Source organism: Sorex fumeus, unplaced genomic scaffold (assembly GCF_029834395.1).
Source record: "Sorex fumeus unplaced genomic scaffold, SorFum_2.1 ptg000028l, whole genome shotgun sequence".
Taxonomy (NCBI): Eukaryota; Metazoa; Chordata; class Mammalia; order Eulipotyphla; family Soricidae; genus Sorex; species Sorex fumeus.
Window position 1 is genome coordinate 3,176,748 of NW_026606085.1, and position 19,520 is coordinate 3,196,267.

Sequence of the window (19,520 nt, forward strand, 5' to 3'; positions counted from 1 at the left end):
AAGGAACTTTCCCCATCTTAAAAAAGTTGCAAATCTGTACCCTATTCGTGTTCCTCCGCCTTGAAAAAAAGTCCCGCTTTCTAGCCCTGCGGGCGCCTCATGAGCTGGGAAGAGACTGGCCAAGGGGTACGGCCCAAGACCCAAACTGCTGGACAGGCGGAGCTGAGACGTGGGGATTAGGCCTCCAGCAGGAGGAGAAAGAAAAACCTTGAAGTGGGACGCGGGCTCTAATAGTGAGCACAACTTGAGCCACCTGGGCAATTACTGTCCCCTGGGTGCTTTCAACGCTAGGAACGAGCCGGGTATTTTCTCAAATTCTTTGCACTCTTCCTGAATGACAAAGTCGTGAATGGAGAGGCAGCAACTCACCAGCCGTGCCTTCGCCCCTCCTGCCAGACTAAGAGACACGTCCCCCGTACGCCTCTGCAAGGGGTCCAAATTGGCCCGGCCCGGCGGGCGCCGGCCCCAACCGCCCCACGCGCTTCAGCTTCTGGCCCCGGCGCAGGCGCGGGCGCACGCGCCGCTGCTGCCCGCCGTTCCTTCCCTCCGGCGGAGGTGGGGGAAGGGGGGTAGTCGTTCCGTTTAACTCTGCGTTCTCCGAGTACTCTTTAATTTACGCAGTTTGCAGCCTGCTAATACGCCCTTTCACTTTCCGTCCCTCTTCTAACTTGACTCTCCTCCCTGCACCAAATGCAGTTTACATATTCTGTGTGAAGTGGAGCGAGCCTTAACCCGAACCTCCCTCAAACCGCCCCCCCTTTTATTTTTACACAGCTTTTCATCGAACTCAGTCAGTTTTGCAATCGGGGGAGGGATATTTTTAATTGCATTTGCAAAGTTCAGTATCTGGGCAAGCGGGGGGCTGGTGGTGGTGGGCGGGAATGGGAAGCAGGCCCCGCCCCGGCCGCCCTTTGCAAATAAAAATCGAGGGGGGAGGAGGAGCAGGAAGTGGCGGTGCGAGGGCTGCTGCACAGCTCGCAGACCCGCGGTCCGGACGGCAGCGCGTGCCCGAGCTCTCCGCCTCCCCCCGCCCGCAGAGCCGAGGCAGCTCGAGCCCCGCGCGCGGTCCCAGAGCAGCGCCGAGAGCAGCCCCAGCAGCAGCGTCATGGCCGGGTGGAACGCCTACATCGACAACCTCATGGCGGACGGGACCTGTCAGGACGCGGCCATCGTGGGCTACAAGGACTCGCCCTCCGTCTGGGCCGCCGTCCCCGGGAAGACCTTCCTCAACATCACGGTATCGCGAGGCCGGCGCGGTTCGGGCGCGCCGAGGGGCTGGGCCGTGAGAGGGCCGGGGGGCGGCGCGGTCCGCAGAGGCGGCGAGAGGCCGTGCCCGGGGGGGCGGCGCGAACGGCGGCTGCACGGGCGCGGGGCCCTCCGGTGCCCCTCCGTCGTCCGCCGGGCGGCAGCCCCCACGCCGCCCGCCGCCCCGCTCCGCGACGGGGCGTTACATCCGGGGCACCGGGCGGGGAGGGGCGCGGCGCCCGGTGCGGCGGGCCACTTCCGCCTCCTCCAGGGCGGGGCGGGCACGCGCCGCGGTTACGCCGGGGCCTGGGCTCGAGAAGGGGCCGGGACAGCCCGGCCCCCGGCCCCACTTCCGGCCCTCCGCGCGCCCCTTCCCCATTGTTGCCCCTCCGGAGAGGGGGCCCCGGGCGCGTGCTCGGAGCCCCTGGCCGTCCTCCGTGGGACCCGCGCCCCGCCGACCCCGTTAGAGGGCGAGGCCGCCCCGCGCCCTCCCCCACCTCCGAGTGGCACGTCGGACCTAGCATTCCTGCGAGACCGACCCGGAAGTCCCCTCGCCCTCCCTTCCCGCCATCCGGCGGGGCCCGGGTCAGGGAAACTTTGAGAACTTCTAAGGCTGCAGAAGTGAAAGACATGGGGATGACTGCTGCTGTCCCCACCACCACCCCCCTGACCACAGTGCCCGGAAGTGGGGAGGGGGACGGAAGTTTGAAAGGGGGGAAGGGGATTTCCGGGCGGGAGGGCACCGGATGTGGGGATTTGGGGCGTAAGAGTGGAGGGGGAATGTTCCCGGTCTCCTCCAAAAGTTTTCCAACTTCACCGGAAAGCCCCCGGGAAGCTGCCGCCTCTTGTTGGGACTTGGATACCTGGACGCAGACTCTAGGCTACTTGGAGACCCAGGCGTCCGGGCCCGTAACTCTCCTGCAGAACCTTTGACCAAATAAGGGCAAAGTTGCTTCTCTTGCTAGCCCGCCCCCTCCCTTCCCCTCTCTGCTTCTGCTTTTCCTGAGGGAGAGTTCTGAGCATCCAGAGGCTCCCCATTCCACTCCATTCCTAACTGACGTGGACCACCCCCAGTTCGTGGGACTGGTTTTCTTAATGAATGAGCTCTAGATTCTCGACAGGATTATGTCAGCCATTACCATGCTCAGGGGGTGAGAACTGCGAACCTTCAGTGCAGTGACTTGTAGATCTAAAAGTACCACAAATTTCATGGATGTGTACCAAATACAATTCTTTTCCTTAGAGGTCTAGCTCCTGAAAAACGGAGGGCAGGTGTGGGTTCTTGGAGTCGGAAATCCTGATGTACTGACAATGTTTGGTTCACCTTGCAGCCAGCTGAGGTTGGTGTCCTGGTTGGCAAAGACCGGTCAAGTTTTTTCGTGAATGGGCTGACACTTGGGGGCCAGAAATGTTCTGTGATCCGGGACTCACTGCTGCAGGACGGGGAATTTACCATGGATCTTCGTACCAAGAGCACTGGCGGAGCCCCCACCTTCAACATTACTGTCACCATGACTGCCAAGAGTGAGTTCTGTGTCTTACCCTTTCTTAACTTAGAGATCCCCAACATATTTTCAGCGATCTCTTAGGCTCTTATGTGACTCCAAGTGTGAAGGAAATTGTAATAGCTTTCTTCTCCGAGTCTGCTGGATGCTAGGGCATTGGACAGCCCAACCAGTTTAGTTCCTCATCTTGTAATATGAAGAAGTTAAACCTGACCTGTTAATTCCTTCCTGCCCTAAGCCTTTTCAGAGGAGTCTCCTGATTTTCTGGGAGGAAATAGACGAATGGATGTCAAGTCAGTCCTAAACGCTTGCCTTTTGAGCTCCTCTGTTGATTCTTGGGAGGTGGCAGGCTCATATACAGTCATTTCTAGCCTGAATATGAGTCAGTAGTCTTCTGTGGGCCTTAAGCCCTAAATTTTAGTGTTTCATATCTGGGTATTTATGCTTAATTCCCCACCCCTTCTGAAAAGCCCTTTTGTTTGAGAGTGACTGACAGCCTGCCTGCATGTTGAGAAGGGGGGAGGGGGACTTGGGAGAGATGAGCTTGGATTACAACCCCCTGGGCTGACAGCTGCTGAACAGCTGGGTGGGGGGGAGGGTGACACCTGGATCCTAGCCTCCTTTCTCTTTCCTCCAGCGCTAGTCCTGCTGATGGGCAAAGAAGGTGTCCACGGTGGTATGATCAACAAGAAATGTTATGAAATGGCCTCCCACCTGCGACGCGCCCAGTACTGACCTTGTCTCCCCCCCATCACTCCCCACTGCTTTTGCACCCCTCTCCCTCCCATACACACATACACCATTTTTGTTTTGGGGCCATTACCCCACACCCCTTATTGCTGCCAAAACCACATGGGCTAGGGGCTGGGGCTGGATGGACAGACACCTACCCCTACCTGTACCCCTCCTGTGTGTGGTTGGAAAATTTTTTGTTTTTTGGGTTTTTTTTTTTCTGAATAAAAAAAGATTCTAACAAGTTGCTGTGTGGTTTTAGCTGGGTGTCAGGATAGAGACCCAAGTCACCAGGGCCAATTCCCTTTAGAAATTGTAGGAAATTTGATTGATGCACTAATAGGAATAATCTATGGTTTCCATGTCCTTGAGTGTGTACCTGGCCAGGTTCCCCATCCAAGCCCTTCACAGTAGCATTCATTTCTAGATTGTCCTAAGAATGCTATCTTAGAGTTGGCAGATAATGGAAAGAGCCATTCAGACCAGAGAATGGGTCCAGACCTGTGGGCAAGGCAGTGCCAGTTGAGTCATTCTCATGTGTAGGTGGGGCTCCCACCACCCCCTTTGAGTCACAACAATTGTCTGCTAGGGCTATCCCTGTGATAACAGGTTAGCAGCACCTGGGACTCCCTTGCCCCTTTATGGCCAAAAAAGGAATAGTCTCCCACAACAGGAATTCTATGTGAGAATAATCTCACCCCCCTTCTTTAATCCACAAAAGACAATTTTATTTACTCGGGAAGTAAAGATTTAGTCCCTTTACACCCCCCTCCAATTCCCTCAAAGGATGGGGTGGAAGAAGTCCTGCTATTCCTCACTCAACATACAAGACTAGGGGAAAGAACAGGGATTGTGCAAATTGGTTGCCAGAGGTGGTGGTAGGGGAGAACACGACCATCAGACCAGGATGGTAGATGTGGTAGATGAAGAGGGAGAGGGCGGTGGATCTGCTGAAGACCCAGGAAAAACAACAGGGGCTGAGGCTAAGGAGCCAAAGGAGGTGGGGAGTGTGGGACTAGAACCAAGAAGTGGGGTCCGTTCTGAGGCAGGGTGATCCCTCGGTTCCCCTTCCTCATCACCCTCTTGCCCCCGAGTTTCGTCATCCTGCTCCTCATCCCTAGGACCCCTATGAACCAGCTGCTTGCAGATGGGGCAGGTCTTCCGCGTCTGAGTAAGCCAAGGGTCTACACAGCGGCTGTGGTAGGCTGTGGAGAGGAATTCAGATCAAGCACTCAGTGCCTGTGATGGCTCAGGCACAGGCATAGGCACATAAAATAAGGACCTCACCATGAGCACAGGGGAGGATTCTTAACTTGTCCCCATCTTCATATTCGTCCAGACAGATGACACAGACATCATACTGATCTCCTAGGGGGGGAAACAAATCATTTACTGAAACACTGACCATGGTCCACCAGACTACCCATAAACTTTTGGGTGGTCTAAGATGGAGATAAAACATGCAAAAATGACTTTCCTTGACTGGATTTAGAACCACTTAAGACTGGTAGAATAAAGCCAAGGCAGAAAATGAAAAACAAGCAAAGAGAAGTGGAGGTAAGAGGGGGGAGGGTGCGGAAGGGAAGGGGGGATATATATGGGTGTGTGGCAGGGTTAGAGAGCGGGAGGAACAGGAAGTGGTTGGGGGGGGCAGGGCTTCTGCTATGGCCTTATATGGGCACTAGAGGCTGTAGAACCTAAAGACCCAGCCCCTCACCTGTTTGAACCTCCTCAGACTATATCCTCTCTTTCCATTTTTCCTGCTGGTTTCCATTTTCTTCCCCTCATCCAGTATTCCATTTAATGACAGTACCAGGGACAGAATCTCAGGAAACTCATACATGCAAAGCAGATGCTCTACCACTGAGTCACATGCCAGGCCTTTCATCTTTGCCTTTCCTCCCCTTTTCTGGCTACTCTACTCTTTCCCCGTCTTCCCTGTATACATGGGTAAAAAGAAGTACAAGGAGCTTCTCATCTACAAGCCATCTTTTTTTGCTCCTTATCTCCTGAGTTCAAATTCTTCCAAAACAGCTCAACTGTGGGAAAGGTCCTTTTCCCCTTCCCTCTCACCCTTCCGATAGTCATGGGTAGGAATCTGTTTCAGTTGCTCTTTGGTCAATCGATTCCTCTGAAGCCGTTTTCGGTGCTGGATACAACGAACCATCTGAGGGAGGAAGAGTATAAATGGTTTAGGGAACATACAAAATATCCCCATCTGCCAACCTCAAATCCAGTCTGGCTTTAAAGGCCTCATTATCATGCTCCCTGGGCTACTTACCATTACTGCTCCCATAGCCAAAACCAGAAGTCCTACAATCCCTGTGAAAGGGATGAGGTAATAGCCTAAAGGGAAACTACTGTCCGGGACCAGAAGCACCTGGGCCCTAGGAAAAGAAAAACCAGAAAGGTTAAGGAGCATTAAGAAAAGCAAAGGGATAAAGTCTGAATAAGGCACATGAATAGGGAAAAGGGCAGGAAGAAAGTTAATAGGCTGAATAGTTGGGACACAGAGGACCAGCCTAGGTTGGGATGTGTGGGGCTGGGGAGATAGCTCAAAGGGCTGGAGCACATGCAAAGCATGCTGGACGCCTGAGTTTGATCCAGGCATTGCCTGCATGACCTCTGCCTGCAACCCCTACCCCAGCCAGAAAAGGGAATAGGAAGCAGCATACATCCTACCCCTTGTCGTAAACAAAGAGGGTGCGCAGGTACTCGGAACTCCTCTCCCCAATAAACACAGATGGGATCCAGATCTGTTGCTGGATTTCCTCTGTAGGGATCAGAACATTATATCAGGAACCCAATCTTCCATTCCTAAAATCCTTTAATAATCCTGGCATTTGACTTCTCCTTGCATCCTCCCTAAGGGTTGGCTCTTAAACTTTCAGCCTCTTCACTCCCCCATCTCAATCTCAGCATTAATTTGAAATCCAGCTCTGAAGGTATTTCAACCTTACCGCTATTCCACACCATATTCAGAAGTTCATTGGAATTCACATTATGTACCACAGCTGCACCATACCCAGCCTTCTGAGCATTTAGGACCTAGGGAGACAAGGCAGGGGATAAGGAAGCATCATAGGCCTTGCCTCCCTTTGGTCCTGGTGTTCATTTTACCCTCAGATTCCCTGCTCCCATTCCATGTTCAGCAACCTTGAGGTCAAAACTGCAGTCATATCTTCGAAGCAGCGCAATGAAGACTGACCCATTGGCTGGGGCTGGGGGGGGTGGGGCAATGGGACTGCAGGCATTGGCTGGGTGAGCCTCCACAAGGAACCCCTAAGGAAGAGAAGCAAACAAGTTGGTTTTCATCTCAAGTTCACTTCCCTCAAGACCCGTCGAGCATTCTGGCTTACAAATACTGTACACCTCCTATCCCTCCCTTCTGAGCATCCAACCCATGTGATCCTAAAATTCCTGAAGACATATATACCTCCAAGCACACAGAGTAAGGTAAGGTAAAGGCCCTCCCGTTGATCGTCGATTTGCTCGAGCGGGCCCAGCAACGTCTCCATTGGAGACCTTGTTGTTACTGTGTCTGGCATATCGAATACTCTCGGTAGCTTGCCGGGCTCTCCGGGAGGGGCGGAGGAATCGAACTCGGGTCGGCCATGTTGGCTGCGTGCAAGGCAGACGCCCAACCGCTGTTCTAGTAGCTCCCTTAAATACCACCAAGCGAGCCCTCAAGTCTCATTTTTGAAGGTGGTTGGGCCCACACCTGGCTTGTTCAGGGCTTACTCTTACTCCTGGTGGGGACTGGGGGACCATATGTGGTGCCAGGAACAAACAGGCAAGTGCATGATCAAGCACAGTTGACTGAGTGCAAGACAAGTGCTCCTCCTGCTGTACTATCTCTCTGGCCCCCAAAACTTCATCTTAGAGTCAAAGTTGGCAGTGCTCAGGGGTTACTCCTGACTCTGCTTCTGGAACCACTCCTGGAGGTGCTGGGTGGGGGGGATACCACATGGGATGCTGGGGATCGAACCCAGGTTGGCTGCATGCAAGAGAAGCACTTTACCCACTGTACTATGGCTCCACCCGCCACCCACAAACTTTTTAAATAAAAAGTATAATGCGGATACTACCAAATCCAATATGTGCTATCTCTTACTATAAAGATCCACAATAAACTTTAATTTTTAAGTTAGGCACAATAAAAATTTTAAAAAGTAATTAATGGACCAACATACTGTAATGAATATGTGGTCTCTTTCAAAACAGCTTTATTTGGGGGCTGGAGAGATAATACCAAGTGGGTTTGATCTTCAGCACTGCATATGGTCTTCCACCAGGAGTGATCGGGGTGTGGTTTTAAAAAAAAAACCATAAACCCCAAAACCAAATAGACTTATTTATGTTTTAGCGGGCCCACCAGTTAATCTCAGCCTAACTGGGCCAGCAGTTTAATGCAAGAGCCGGAAGATATAAAACCATGCTGCTTGGGCCCTGAGTAGCCCACAGACCCTAGCAGTCAGGAGGTCCAAATAAATTTTCAGAGGCCAGATCAATAGTATAGTTAGGCTGCTTGCCTTGCATGCAGCCAACCCATGTTCCATCTCCAGCACTACCTGGTCGCCCCAAGCCTGGCCAGGAGTGATCACTGAGAGGAGAGCAGAGTCAGGAATAAAGTCCTGAGCATCCCTGATGTGATCCAAAATACCAAAAAAAAAAAGAGTGCTCTTAATGGTTTGGTTTTTTTGTTTGCTTTTTTTTTTTTTGGCTGGGGGGGGGTCACACCTGATGATGCTCAGGGGTTACCTTGGCTCTGCACTCAGGAATTACTCCTGGCACTGCTCAGAGGGCCATATGAGATGCCAGGGATTGAACCTAGGCTGGCTGCGTGCAAGGCAAACGCCCTATCCACTGTACTATCCTCTCCAGCCCCTCTTAATAATAAATTTTGTTTCTGGGCCACCAGTGGTGCTCAGGAAAGACTTCTGGCAGGGCTCAGGGGAATTTATGGGGTGCTGGGGATCGAACCCAGGTCAGCAATGTGCAAGGCAAGCACCTTACCCGCTATCCCATCGCTTCTGCCCAAAACCTTCTAATAATTTCTAACCTGATCAAGGGTACCTAAATCTAGTGACTATGGATAAGGGGGACTACTGTACTCAAACGTCCCTTTACAATCCCTTGCTGTCCTACTCCCTGCCCCTGATAACTTCCACATCCAAAGCAAGTCAGAAAAATTCTTCCAGTTTTCCAGACTGCAGTTCATTTCCCAGTCACTTTCTCTGAAGCTGTTTCCTATTTCCCTCTCCAGCACATACCTACAGGATACACTGCCTTCACTTTTCCGTTAACCGTATCACAGCTTATCTGACTATGGCCTTGGCATGTGCCCGACACTGGGATGAAGGACTGCATGGCTGCTTATCTAATTCAAGGCTCACAATACCTGGGCTCGTTTCTGTTCCATTCTGTGTTACAAATAATCAAGGCTCAGAGAGAGCGGGCTCGTACCAGGCGGTAAAACCCAAGAGACCGCACTGACCCTTGGCCCTGCCCGCTTCCCTCCGAGGCTTCGGGGCCGGGGTACACCCTCGGTCTTCTCCCTCCAGGTTCCAGATTCCATTTCGCGGGCACGCGCTTTGCGCTCGGTTCCTCAAACGACGCTCCCTCCCTCCCTCCCTCCCTCCCTCCCTCCAGCGTCACCCAAGGCAAGGCCCCCCAACCCCGAGCCGGAGGTGTAGGAATCCGAAGGAAAGGAAGTCACCTGAAGTCCCTCCTGGCTCAGGGCAGCCCCGAAGAGAGCCGGAAGATCTGCAAAGTCCATGCTGGCATTGCGGTCCGAGGTCTGCGGACAAACCATCGCCCTTCGTCCCGCGACCTCCCTCGGCAACCCCCGACCCGCCGGGAGGCCCCCGACTCACCGCGCGGATGAGCCCCCGGACGGGCGCTGCTCCCCACAGCACAGCGGCCACGACCACAGGAAGCGGGAAGGCCGCAGGGTGCATGACAGCGAGGGCGGAGCCGGAGGGGCGAGCCGCAGGGGCCAGTCGGGGTTCCGCGCCCGCTCCGCCTCTTCGGGATCCCAGGGGTCCGAGCACCCCCAGGCCCCGCTTCCCAGCTACATGGGGGGCCGCCGGGAAGGAGCCCCGCTCTTCGGGAGCGAGGTACCCGACCCGTTCAGTGGGCTCGCGGAAAGAGACACTCAACGTGTCCTTTGCTGGCACGGCACAAAACGGTGAAGGGGGTCGGACGCGCGGGGCGAGGGAAACTTCAGCAGGGTGGGGGAACCGAGGAGGCGGGACTTCCGGCCAGTGGGGCCGTCTTCCCAGCCCCGCGGAGAGCTTCCGGCAAGGCGAACCGGAGCGCTCCCACGCCGGCCGCTGAGGATGGACTTCCGGTCCCGAAAGGCCGTTCGGAGAAAGGTGGAAGCGGAGGGAGCGCCGAGGCCCCGAAGAAGACCCGGCCGGTGCCTCCCTGCTGCCCGGAATACCAGAAAGAGCCGGTCACAAACCCTCCTCCCGCCGCCGCCGCGACCGCCACGGTGCCCCAAGTCTCGCGAGAACCTCGACATCACTCCCACTAGCCGACACCTGCTCGTCTATCGCGAGAGACTTCCGTACCTGGGTGGGCGAGCTCACTTAATCTCGCGAGATCTGCAGACCATTTCTTCCCTCGTTTCCCGCGATTCCAATTTGATGAGACAGCGCTACGTTTGCGTCCTCGGCCAGCCGCACCTCTTCCCTTCAGCCGTTCTTCAAGTTCCGCCCTCTGCTCCGCCTCGCTCCCGGTCGCCTTTGCGCCGGCACGTCTGCGCCTGCGCAAGCTTCCAGCTGGTGCTAGACCTGAGCGCTGGAGGGGCGTGCGCGCGCGCCCTCGCCCCGTTTGCGCGCGCGGTGTCACCTTGGGCGCAAGCCGGGCCGCGCGCATCGGGGACCGGGACCTGAGGGCCATTGAGAGCCATGGCGGCGACGGCGAGTCCCGGGGCCGGCGGGATGGACGGAAAACCCCGTACCTCCCCTAAGTCCGTCAAGTTCCTGTTTGGGGGCCTGGCCGGGTAAGCTCAGGCCCCAGGAATGGGAAAGGAGGAGGAAGGGACGGGTGCAAGGAAACGGGCCCGGTTCGTCTCTGGATCTTTTTCAGTGAACCGAGCCGAGACGGGATAAACGGGCTCCCTGGCGTATTGCAAGGTTCTTGATGGCTATTGCAAGGCCCCTACTGTTGCATGTAGGGTTATTGCACTGTCCCCTCAGGGCTACCTGTGTTTCCTAATCCGTTGGCTCCGCTGAGCTTCTGTTTAGGATTTCAGGTCACTGCATGATTTTCGACAACTACATACAGTCCCAGGTCATTAATGTTTCCACCTTCCCTTTTGTCAGCCTGCATTTTTGTCAACCTGCAGCCCCAGGTCACTTGCTTGACCCCCAGGGAGCTGCTTGGAACGCTTTTGTTGCATGGCCCCTGCTGAGTTACCGAACCCATTGCACAGAGAGAATCATACACATAATCACCAGTCTTCTGAACAATCACATGGCAGACCCAGCCCTTCTAACACCTTGCTGCTAACTCCAGCGATCATTGGTGGATTTGGACTGCTCCTATTGACTACGCTTCCCTCGTCTCCAGGATGGGAGCTACAGTGTTTGTGCAGCCTCTGGACCTGGTGAAGAACCGGATGCAGCTGAGCGGGGAAGGGGCCAAGACCCGAGAATATAAAACCAGCTTCCATGCCCTTACCAGCATCCTGAAGACAGAAGGACTAAAGGGCATTTACACCGGGTATTGGGATCACAGCAAGTAGGGGTAGGTTGTGGGATGGTAACTCCATATCTTGGCCTGATGCACTGATCCCTTCTTTCTCAGGCTATCAGCTGGACTCCTCCGCCAGGCCACCTACACAACTACTCGCCTTGGCATCTATACTGTGCTGTTTGAGCGCCTGACTGGGGCTGACGGTACGCCCCCTGGCTTCCTACTCAAGGCCCTGATTGGCATGACAGCAGGTGCAACTGGTGCCTTTGTAGGAACACCAGCCGAGGTGGCTCTTATCCGCATGACTGCCGACGGCCGGTGAGTGCCGGGTCTGAGCCTGCCTCCACAGCCCCATTCCCTGAAATCTAGAATAAAAGAACTGACTTCTTTTTGTTTGGCAGTTATATGTGTCAGTGCTCAAGAACTGCTGCCAGTGTAGCCCAGGGTTTCTCCCAGCAATGCTGAGGAATCGCGTGGTACTAGGACTCAACTAGGCCTCTTACCTTCAAAGCGTGCTCTCCAGTCATTGTGCCCCTTCCCTGGCCCAGGACTAGTTTCTTCCTACTCTAGAGCCTGGCCTTTGCCTGTTCCAGCCTCCTTTTCTTTGCCCCTATGGGACAGGGTTGTCTATCCTGAGTCTTTCATCTCCTTCCTACCTTTTCACCAGACTCCCACCTGACCAGCGCCGTGGCTACAAAAATGTTTTTAACGCCTTGATTAGAATCGCCCAGGAAGAGGGGGTCCCTACACTGTGGAGGGTGAGTAAAGGGGTAGAGACTTGGGGACCCGGAGCCAGGTCATGAGCATTTCTGACTCTTTTCTCTCACCCCAGGGCTGTATTCCTACCATGGCACGGGCTGTTGTTGTCAACGCTGCCCAACTTGCTTCCTACTCCCAATCCAAACAGTTCTTACTGGACTCAGGTGAGATCCAGAGCTAGGCGCTCTGCTCCTCAGCTTCTAGATTGGCATGTGCCAGCCCTGAGCTGACTGCCATCCCCTGCTCCCCTCCCTCAGGCTACTTCTCTGACAATATCCTTTGCCACTTCTGTGCCAGCATGATCAGCGGCCTGGTCACCACTGCCGCTTCCATGCCTGTGGACATTGTCAAAACTCGGTAAGTGAGCAATCGAGGGCCTGGAGAGGTGGGGGAGAGCACCAGTGACATCATTCATGGCCCTCCCGTCTCCCTCTAGGATCCAGAACATGCGAATGATTGATGGGAAGCCAGAATACAAGAATGGGCTGGTGAGAAGTTGGGCTGGTGGCTTGGGCTGGAGGTCTGGATGTTCTGGAAGGGCCATGAGGGTAACTGGTGAGTGGGACAAGTTCTAGCCCCAGCATCCTGCCTACCTATCTAGGATGTGCTGATGAAGGTCGTCCGCTATGAGGGCTTCTTCAGCCTGTGGAAGGGCTTTACACCGTACTATGCTCGCCTGGGTCCCCACACCGTCCTCACCTTCATCTTCTTGGAGCAGATGAACAAGGCCTACAAGCGTCTCTTCCTCAGTGGCTGACATGGGTGAGGGTTCGGAGCTGGTGTGTCGGAGCTCCCACTCACCCACTGCTCCTACAGTCAGTGTGCCCCTGGGGGGCCTGGACTCTGCTGCCCTGGGCCCCTCTATTTATTCCCTCCACTGTGTGGCTCCCTCCTCCACAGTAAAGGACTTTGATCTGTCCTCTTCTTGCTCCAGCTTGCCCTGCTTGACCTGTCCTCCGTCTCTCTGTCCCTGGCTGTGGCTTGGTGGCGGGGGAGCTGGGAAATGAGGATTTCTGGCCTCTTCTTGATGTTAGCTTCAAGGCATCTAGGACAGCAGAAGACCATCGTTCTCAGTGGGAAACCAAGGCCACGCTGGGCACTGGAGGGGACAGAAGCTCTCCCGTTGGTCTGAAGGTCTACAGCGGGAGAATGTGACCTTCCTCTACCTCACTGAAGATGTAATCAATAAATCGGGTTGATACCACCCCCAAATTTGGAGACTGGAGGGAGGGTCAGTGTGTGGGGAGGTGTTTGGTCAAAGAGGCCAGTGTTCCTGAAGAGCAGGAAATGGAATTTTCAAGAAAAAATTATTAAACGGAAAGCACCCAGGGGGTAGAGAGAGAATATAGAGGGTAAGGTGCTTGCTTTGCACGTGACTGAACTGGATTCAGTCCCTGGTGCCCCATATGGTACCCCGAGCCCTGCCAGTAGTGATCCCTTAGCACCTCTGGGTATGGCCAGGAACCAAAAAGCACCCTCCAATTTTATGCAAGTACTGTGTAAGTCAGTTTTGTTGTAGCAGCTGAGGGTTTGAGGAAATCCAACACTCCAGGCACCAGTGCTGTCTCCCAGCCCCTCACCAAGGAATGCAACAGATGCACAAGTCTGAGCAGTTTTATATAATTCCCAAGAAAAGCATTTGGGTTTGGTGACTGCTTTTGTAGTCCAAAATAGAGAGAATAAAGAGTCTGTAAGAGGAGAAGACTGACTATCTAGGCGGGGGTGGGGCAAGGGGCTTTCAGGATTTAGCGTGGAGGTAATATAGGTCCTCCAAACCTAGAGTCTTAAGAAAGACTTAAGACACTGGCCAGTACCCCAGGCCAGGAAGAACAGTTTTGTCCATTTATTTTTTTTTTTAGAAGGGAGGCATGTTCTTCCCAAGCTCTTCTTGAGGCTTGGAAAGGTCAGTTAAAAGGAGGGCTGGTAGTGAGAAGCTTAAGGGCTTCGTGCCAGGTCAGGGATAGGCAGGCAGCAGGTGGGAGCTCCCCCTGGGCAGAACCTTCTCCATAGAAGAAGACTCAGCAGTCTGGCACCCCATCTGGGCGCTCTTCCTCTCTTAACCTTTTATGCACATGCTGGCCTGGACCAGAGTGGCACCTTTGAAACTCCTGGGACCCGCACCTTGTCTATTAGGAGTTCCAGATCCAGAGGAGAATCTGACACACAAGCGGCCAGGAAAGCAGGGGTATTGTCGATGACTTGGAGTACCTGGCCTGGTGTGGGGGAGGAGAGACCTGTCGCATTAGCAGTTCACTGGTCAGAGAACAGGGTCAGGGAAGTATTTGTCAGGAACGAGGAAGCTGACAGATGGAGTCAAGGACACAGAAATCCTTGATTGCCAGGCAACTCAAGAGTGTGTCCTCAGGCTGGCGTGGTAGTGCATTTGCATACAGCCAACCTGGGTTTGAACCCTGGCACCACGCATGATTCCCCAAGCCCTGCCAGGAGTGAGCCCTGAGCACTGCCAGGTGTAGCTCAGAATACGGAAGAGTTTGTCTTCTCTTCAGGCAAGAATTCAAAATTGAAGAGAGATATAGTCAGGTTTTCAGATTTCATAGATTGTTCTAGCATAATTTGGAGCAGGGGTCTCCTGGAGCCAGAAGAACTCAGCCTTCGTTCCCATTCTCTGGGTGCCAGAACATATTTGGGCTGGAAGCAAGACTGGATCTAAGAAGGCCCCACCCAGAAAATAGTAAGGAGAATGGTTGCACCAGCGGAGCATAAGGAGTGGATTCCCTTTACCTAGTTTGAGAGCAAGAAATAACCAGAGGCAATTAGGTAAAGTGTACCAAGATGGCGCATACTGACCGGCCATGTCCTGCTGACCTGGGCTATTCAGGAGTGCTGCCTTTCTGGGCCTGCAGGGGCAAGTAGGTACTACCTCCATTCCAGGTATTGCAAGGCTGTGAGCAAGAAGGCCTGAAAACTCAATAAGCTCCAGAGAATCTTACTAAGTTAGAATCAGTGCCTGGGTAGCCTGGTACATGCTCATTTGGGAGTGCGGGGGTGTGGTGGGAGAGGAGCCCCAGCCAGGGAAAGTGCAAGCAGGTTTAGTGAGCAAGGCGAGAGTCGAGTGAGAATGCTAGTGATAAGTACCCCAGTCATTCCTAGGAAAGTAAGAATGTTTTTAACGCCTTCATTATACAAACAATGTATCACAGTGGAAGACTAGACATGCTAAGCAGTGGAAAAGATGATCAGACCATCTACATTTATTTATACCACCCAGAGGCAGTTGGGACCAGAATCTTGATAAATCTCACCATGTTTTCTGTAACAGCATAGCTATGTGAGGTATCCATGTTCCTTGTTACGATTTCCTAAAGCTGATTCCCAAAGTAAGGTAGTCACCTGATGATCTGGGAAATTGTCATTACCTATCTCAGAGCAACATAGGCAACTTGGTTCTTTGATCTGTGCAATTCCATTCTTACAGCTCTCATGATTTGTTGGGACAGGTGATATGAAGTGAAGATACTCAACAGTAAGAAGTAATCGAGGGCTGGAGAGATAGAGTACAATGGGTAAGGCACTTGCCTTGCATGTGCCTGACCTGGGTTCAATCCCCAGCACCACATCCTATCCTCGATCACAGAGCCAAATTGCCCGAGCAAATCTGGGTATGACCCAAAAGAGAAAAGAAAAAAGAAGAACAACCTTCCCTGACTCTTGTTTCTTACCCATCGTCCCCCCCCAGCTAGTTCTCAGTAGGAGAACCCGTCACATTCTCCGCCATCAGAGGCTATGGCCAGAGTACCTGATACCCACTGTACCCAGTAAGTCATGGCCACGGCCTACACTCAAGGCCGAGGGTCTCCGTCCTGCTACCAGAGGTCCCACACGCCCACTAGACCGTATCCACAGAAAGAGGCTGGAGCGGAAAACAGGGAGTGGCTCTTGAAGGAATAGCAGCCAGGCCTGGGGCACGGGCACTTGCCTTTCCCTCTGGAGCTCCAGATGTGTAGTATATGTGGATGTGGCCAGGGCAATTGGCTGATTGAAGTCTAGGGCCCGTGGTTTCACGTGCCGGATCCAAACCAGCAGCAGGATGAGGATCACAGAGGCAAACAGAAGCCAAAGGAGACCCAAGATATAGAAGCCCATGGGGAGGAGACAGCAAATGTCTGAGTTGAGAAAAGGGTGATCTCTAGAGTAGTCCAAAGTTCCTTGAGCTATCCCACGCACATTTGAGAAATTGATGAGTTCAAAGAGAAGTGTGGTAGATTCTAAGGTGGTAGGGAGTGAGGTGGGTTTGGTGGTTAAGAATGTGGTTAATTCTGAGGTGGCCTGAGTTGTACTAGACTCCAGAGTAGTTGGACTTACGGTTTCTGGACTGGTTTGGGTTGTGGGTTCAGGAGTGGTGCTGGTTGTGGTGGGCTCGGGGGTGGTGCTGGTTGTGGTGGGCTCCGGGGTGGTGCTGGTTGTGGTGGGCTCGGGGGGGGTGCTGGTTGTGGTGGGCTCGGGGGGGGTGCTGGTTGTGGTGGGCTCGGGGGGGGTGCTGGTTGTGGTGGGCTCGGGGGGGGTGCTGGTTGTGGTGGGCTCGGGGGGGGTGCTGGTTGTGGTGGGTTCTGGGGTGGTATGGGCTGTGGTGGGTTCTGAGGTGGTGGGTGCCATAGGCTCAGGGGTGGTGTGAATTGTGGTGGGTTCACTATTATCTTTTTGAGTTTGGGAAACTATAGTGGATCCTGTGGTTATTTGGAGTGTGGTCTGATTCTCAGTAAATTCTGGGGTTAAAGGCAGGTGGGGCATCAGTTTGTGTAGAAAAGCAGTTGTTGCGGACCGGAGTGAGCCCAGATGGGTTGTGTGGGCTTCGGTATTGGTGGAGAACCTGACCACAGCCCTTGTCACGGGTACCTTAGCTGCTTCATGCTCCTCTTCGTAGTTATCATAGACGTCTGCATCATCCCCATCACCAAGGGTGGGACAGCCCTTCCCTGGGAATGTGTAGACTGGAACTTTGGGCAAATTGACACATTGCACACTTTTTACATTGGGGGTCATAGCCTTGACATCCACACCCTCCTTCCATAAGTAAACATTATTGACATTGTCCTGCAGCCAACGACTGAAATAGAGGATTTCACAGTCACAGTACCAGGGGTTGCTATGAAGAAAAGCAAAAGGCAGAAGGAGGTGCCCAAAGAAGCCCTTTGGTATTGTGCGCAGCCAGTTCCCTTGGAGGTACAGTGTGTCGAGTTCCTCCAGCCCGTCCAGGAGCCCAGGGGGCAGCTCTTCCAACTTATTGTCAGCCAAGTTGAGCTTCTTCAGGTAGGCTGTGGGCACCAGGAGCCCAGGGGGCAGAGTCTTCAATTTATTGCCACGCAGGTAGAGCTCATGGAGTTGGCTCAGGCCATCCAGCGCCCCAGGGGACAACAAGGCCAGCTGGTTGAAGGAGACATCCAGGGTTGTGAGTGCCGGCAGAGATCGTCCAAGCGAGGGTAGGCTTTTCAGCCTATTGTGGGATATATCCAGGGTCTCCAGCTGTGGTAGCGTCCCGTCAGTCTGCAGACTGGCCAGCTGACTGTCACCCAAGTGCAGCTGAGAAAGGCGTGTCAGGTACACCACAGAAGCCAAGGAGAAAGTGCCCAGGGGGTTCTCACCCAGGCGGAGGATGGCTGTCTCTGCTGCCAGGCCTGGAGGCACTATCTTCAGCCCCCGCTTCTCACAGTTTGTTTCTATCTGGTTGGCCACTTCAGAGACCTCACAGATGGATTGGGAAGTGCTTGGCAGCAGGAGCAACAAGAAGAGAAGAGGCATGGGGACCTGTGGGTGAGGGGAGTTTGAGTGGACACCCTACAGCTGGCTGGAATTATTTTCCTGGCCCCAAACCCCAGCTGCAGCCTCCAGGATCCTGTCCTCTCCCTCACCTCCCATCCTGTCCATGCCTTTCCTCTCTTGTCTCTTCCCCCCGCCCCCATCCTAAATACACTGACAGCTCCTAAACCGTTTGCCTCTCAGCCCTTGTCCTTCCCCAGCACCAAGCCCCGGCTTACAGGCAGGCAGCAAGACCTCCAAGAACACAGCTTCATTCAGGGTGACAGGGTCCTTCTCTCTTCCAGCTCCAGGGAGCGTCTGATCAAGGGCAGGAAGGGGGCAGGCATGGGGAGGAAATGCCAGCCTGATAGGGGCTCCTGTGACTCTAGGAACAGGGTCTCTCCAGGACATGGGTCTTTATCATCTCCTTCCACAACTTTCCCCAAACCCTCCCTTTGGCCGTCCTCTCTCCCACTTTCCTCCTACACTGGGGAGATTGGGAGAGGACCACAACCACCAGCCTCACCCAACTTCTATAAACCTCTCCAACTGCTGCTCTCACTTCCCCTTCATAGCTGCATTCTTAGAGTTGCTAAATTTAACCCTCCCATGCCTCCCTGCCTGCCTTCTCGTTCCACCCTTCCCTTGACTCAGTGCTTGCACAGAGCCCCCAGTCCTCAGCTCTGCTGACCACACCTTCATGATGACCTTCCATGTTTTCCATAGCCTGCATAGCCATGGTCACAACCAACTCCACCTTTCGCTCTAAGATCTTTCTTTTTCCCTTTGCCAAGATTCTCTTCTCAGAAGCCAGAGAGATAGTACACCCTGTAGGGTGCTTGCCTTGCACATGGCTAACCTGGTTTAATTGTTGGCACTTTGTATGGTCCCCAGAGGACTGTGAGAAGTGATCCCCGGCATCATGGGTGTGGCCCCCCTCCAAGTCCAAAAAGATTTTCTTCTCATTCTGTATCCCTTTCTGCCTAATACCTAACTCTTGCTTACCTGGAAAATTCCAGTTCATAATTTATTCCTCTGAAAAACGTTTTGATCTTCCCCACACCAGATTAGGTGCTGATTTCAAAACATCAACAGGGGGCCGAAAAGATAGCTACAGAGGGTAAGGTGCTTGCCTTGCACGTGGCTGACCTGTGTTCAATCCACAGCATCCCTCATGGTCCCCAAGCCTGCCAGGAGTAAGTACTGAACTAAGTGTAGCTCAAAACCAAAAACAGGAAAGGCAACCACATGTCTGTTGGCTTATTGTCCCTTCTGATGACAAAAATGTCTCCCAAAAGGGAGACTATAACTGCGTGAACTTGCTCATATCTGCTTACCATTGGTGACTGGGGAAAGGGGAGATATTTGAATCAAATGCAGTTAACCTGTACACTTTTATTTTGGTGGCATTTTGGGTCACACTCAGTGTTGCTCAGGGGTTACTCCGGACTCTGCACTCAGGGATTACTCCTGGCGTTGCTTGGGGGACCATATGGGATGTTGGGGATAGACCCTGGGTCTGCCATGTACAAGGCAAACGCCCACCCAGCTGTACTATCACTCTGGCCCAACCTGTACGCTTTTTAATTTGTAAACAGAAAATGTCCCTTTGGCAGGATGGGGGCGGACGGTAGAAGTTGGGACCATACATGGTGATGCTCAGGGTTTTTTGGTTTTTTCTTCCTTTCCCCTTCCTGTTGTGGCCCACATTCAGTGGTACTCAGGGCTTATTCCTGGCTCTGTATTTAGGGATCACTCCTGGAAGGGCTCAGGGTGCCAGGGATCAAACCCAGGTCAGCCACGTGCAAGTCAAGCACACTG

General features: G+C 53.7%; 4 protein-coding genes across 6 annotated transcripts; 2 read left to right on the plus strand and 2 right to left on the minus strand.

The window, feature by feature from the left end:
• Positions 1 to 925: 925 nt before the first annotated feature.
• On the plus strand, positions 926 to 3,726 carry PFN1 (profilin 1). Its single transcript, XM_056115047.1, has 3 exons — positions 926 to 1,237; positions 2,577 to 2,769; positions 3,388 to 3,726. Exons 1-3 carry the CDS (start codon positions 1,106 to 1,108, stop codon positions 3,483 to 3,485), a joined length of 423 nt encoding a protein of 140 aa, XP_055971022.1. The 5' UTR covers positions 926 to 1,105; the 3' UTR covers positions 3,486 to 3,726.
• A 437-nt stretch (positions 3,727 to 4,163) lies between these two features.
• RNF167 (ring finger protein 167) lies at positions 4,164 to 9,940 on the minus strand. Of its 3 annotated transcripts, none has more exons than XM_056115058.1 (9): positions 9,359 to 9,940; positions 9,202 to 9,282; positions 6,603 to 6,764; positions 6,443 to 6,530; positions 6,165 to 6,255; positions 5,764 to 5,869; positions 5,556 to 5,649; positions 4,770 to 4,850; positions 4,164 to 4,687 (listed from the first exon to the last, which is right to left on the minus strand). In XM_056115058.1, exons 1-9 carry the CDS (start codon positions 9,440 to 9,442, stop codon positions 4,380 to 4,382), a joined length of 1,095 nt encoding a protein of 364 aa, XP_055971033.1. In that variant the 5' UTR covers positions 9,443 to 9,940; the 3' UTR covers positions 4,164 to 4,379. The 3 variants fall into 3 exon arrangements, with proteins under 3 accessions (XP_055971033.1, XP_055971034.1, XP_055971035.1); XM_056115059.1 differs by having other exon boundaries at positions 6,639 to 6,764; positions 9,359 to 9,935; XM_056115060.1 differs by lacking the exon at positions 6,603 to 6,764 and having other exon boundaries at positions 9,359 to 9,936.
• Positions 9,941 to 10,248: 308 nt separating this feature from the next.
• SLC25A11 (solute carrier family 25 member 11) lies at positions 10,249 to 12,864 on the plus strand. Its single transcript, XM_056115062.1, has 8 exons — positions 10,249 to 10,491; positions 11,061 to 11,213; positions 11,298 to 11,504; positions 11,854 to 11,944; positions 12,019 to 12,109; positions 12,203 to 12,302; positions 12,382 to 12,433; positions 12,547 to 12,864. The coding sequence occupies exons 1-8, from the start codon at positions 10,397 to 10,399 to the stop codon at positions 12,700 to 12,702; spliced, it is 945 nt and encodes a 314-aa protein (XP_055971037.1). The 5' UTR covers positions 10,249 to 10,396; the 3' UTR covers positions 12,703 to 12,864.
• Positions 12,865 to 15,680: 2,816 nt separating this feature from the next.
• On the minus strand, positions 15,681 to 17,789 carry GP1BA (glycoprotein Ib platelet subunit alpha). The gene has a single exon (XM_056115195.1). The coding sequence runs from the start codon at positions 17,700 to 17,702 to the stop codon at positions 15,681 to 15,683; it is 2,022 nt and encodes a 673-aa protein (XP_055971170.1). The 5' UTR covers positions 17,703 to 17,789.
• Positions 17,790 to 19,520: the final 1,731 nt, after the last annotated feature.